Source organism: Parasteatoda tepidariorum, chromosome 7 (genome assembly GCF_982258835.1).
Source record: "Parasteatoda tepidariorum strain Cologne lab strain chromosome 7, Ptep-v5.0, whole genome shotgun sequence".
Taxonomy (NCBI): Eukaryota; Metazoa; Arthropoda; class Arachnida; order Araneae; family Theridiidae; genus Parasteatoda; species Parasteatoda tepidariorum.
Genome location: NC_141761.1, coordinates 86,707,831 through 86,710,301, shown reverse-complemented (window position 1 = coordinate 86,710,301; position 2,471 = coordinate 86,707,831). Strand labels below are relative to the sequence as shown.

Below are 2,471 nucleotides of genomic sequence, written 5' to 3'. Positions count from 1 at the left end.
CTGCACAGTCAAAGACTAAAAAGAGAGTAAATAATTCAAACACAAATAGGAGTTCCATTAAACGACAAAATAATCACCAAAGCAAACTAACTATTTAAAGTCACGTGATTTTTTCACAGATCGTAATTATTTATAGAGGTTGCTGAATGCTCTGGGCTTCACTCCTGCTGCACCAAGGATCAATATTAGGCTTTCATATTATTGCTGTCAAGAGTTATATTGTGAAAAGTCAAAAATCAACAAATGTGAAAGAGTCGTGGTGGCTCAGGGGATAGAGCACTCGCCTCCCAAGGAGGTGAACTGGGTTCGAATCCCCTTGTTGTAAAGCTAACTGTGGGATGTCTTGTGGTTTTCCTCTCAATGTAACTCAAATTCGGGTTAGTTCCATCGAAAGTCTTCCACGAAGGCAAAATTTCCCCCTATACTTGATCCAGGAGTTCCTTTGTGTTCTGGATTGGGTTCAAAATTACAATTATACGGAGTTGAGCATTGGTAGTCGTTAACCCAGAATTGAGCCGACTAGTCGGCTGTTCCACGACGGTTATAAAATAAAATAAAATGGTTTGACCAATATGGCAAGTTGGTCTTCTAATAACTAAGGCAAAGAAAAAAACAGCTGTTTCTGTTGTTGTTGTAGTTCATTTACGTCGCACTAGAGCTGCACAATGGGCTACTGGCGACGGTCTGGGAAACATCCCTGAGGATGATTCGAAGACATACCCTCACAATTTTGATCCTCTGCAGAAGGGATGGCTCCCCTTCTTTGGTAGCCCGACGACCAGCACGAGAAGTCGAGCACGTTACGGTAGAGTAGTTTAACGAGGACCCATACCGCACACCCTCAGTCCATGCCTCGAGGACCCATACCGCAACCCCATACCCCCTGGTGGGAACCGTGTCTTAACTATCAGTCCACTGCGGGACCAGCTGAAGAAAGTTCTTGATTAAAGATCGAAACTATAGTATTCACATTGTTTAGCTTTATTCGTACCTACAGTATTTATTGTTTATACTCATGAGTGGACTCTAGAACTTGGGATATTTAGAATTCAATTGAATCCATAATTTATAGATATATTAGTCAGAAATGGTTATACCGCACCAAACTGAAACATTACTTACTCCAGATATAAGGATCAATTGATGTGTAGTAAACTAAAACTGACGCAAAAAGTCTTGGAATTATGATTTTGAAATGTTACTAACTTGCAATGACTAGAGCTATTTGTGTATATATGCGCAAACTATATGCACAAATTGTAGATAAATACAAATCTCTCTACTAGAATAACAATTTATAAATTAGACTAGGACGTTTAAAATGTATCTTGTAAGAGTCTGCTATAAATTAATAAATAAAATAATAAATAAATAAAAACAAAGAAAATAAATGAAATAATACAAATAAACACATATTCTAGAGAATAAAATTCGAATAAACCAAAAAATAATTAATTTATTAATTTAAATATTTGTAATAATATGAATTATAATACTATTGATAAAAATGATAATTTTAGTCTGAAAAAGGCAATAATATACAAGATATTTAGTTCACACTGTATACTGAGATGTCATTTGGTAATGCAGCAGGTTCGTTTCGACTAAAATGTCCAATTATTTCTTGAAATGCATCCTCGAAAAAATTTTTTGTGTCGTACAAAAATTTCTTGTAAAGAGTAAAATCCTCTGTTCGAATGCTAACAGCTGATAATAGAAAATTTCTCAAAAACTCATTTTCTTCTTTTTGACCATCAATTCTTAAAAAAAAAAAAAAAAATAATAATAATAATAATTAGAACGTTATTCTGTGTCTTATTTGCATATGATTCATATGTTTTTTTTAATATATTTATTTTAAGATGATATATATACTCAGGTTAGAGTCGATTCACAACTTTTTGATTCCACCAGAAATTTTTATTAACTGAAACAATTTCAGATAAAGTTGATAAAATATCGTAAAAATATATAAACACATGCTCAGAAGCCGAGTATGTGTACCACCTTCTAAATTGTGACAGGGTAGCACGCGAAGGTGCCAGCATTATCTTAGGATCATAGCTAAGCCATAATTGGCTATTGAAATTGACTTTAGGTGACTTAAAGCAGAACTCTCTACCAATGACAACACTTCACATGCTTTCACCATTAATACGTGGAGAATCATAGGAGAAGGAATCACCTTAGTTTCTCTCTTGATTTTTTAAATAGATTACAAACTTTTAAGTAGGGAAACTATTTGGAACTGAAAACTAAATTGAACATAGTTCTAAAAGAAAGCGTCATGGAAAAGAAAAAAAAAATATTTTTGACAATTAAATAAAAAAAAATATTAAGAAGGAGGAAAATATCGTAGTACGTTCTTATACAACCGAGAAGAGGAGGAGAGAGAAGGGGGAAGGGTCAAAACATAGAACCGGTGTTCTCTCCAAATGGCGTATTCGAGCGTTACGATCGCGAATCTCTAG

General features: G+C 34.3%; 1 protein-coding gene across 2 annotated transcripts in view; it reads right to left on the bottom strand.

Annotated features, from left to right (window-relative positions):
• Nucleotides 1-1,442: 1,442 nt before the first annotated feature.
• The window catches only part of LOC107450546 (uncharacterized), a 28,418-nt gene continuing 27,389 nt past the window's right edge, over nt 1,443-2,471 (bottom strand). For both annotated transcript variants that reach the window (XM_016066362.4, XM_016066363.4), the window contains one exon: nt 1,443-1,760. In XM_016066362.4, coding sequence (XP_015921848.2) covers nt 1,550-1,760 — 211 coding nt within the window. In that variant the 3' untranslated portion in view covers nt 1,443-1,549. The remainder of the gene's footprint in view (nt 1,761-2,471) is intronic.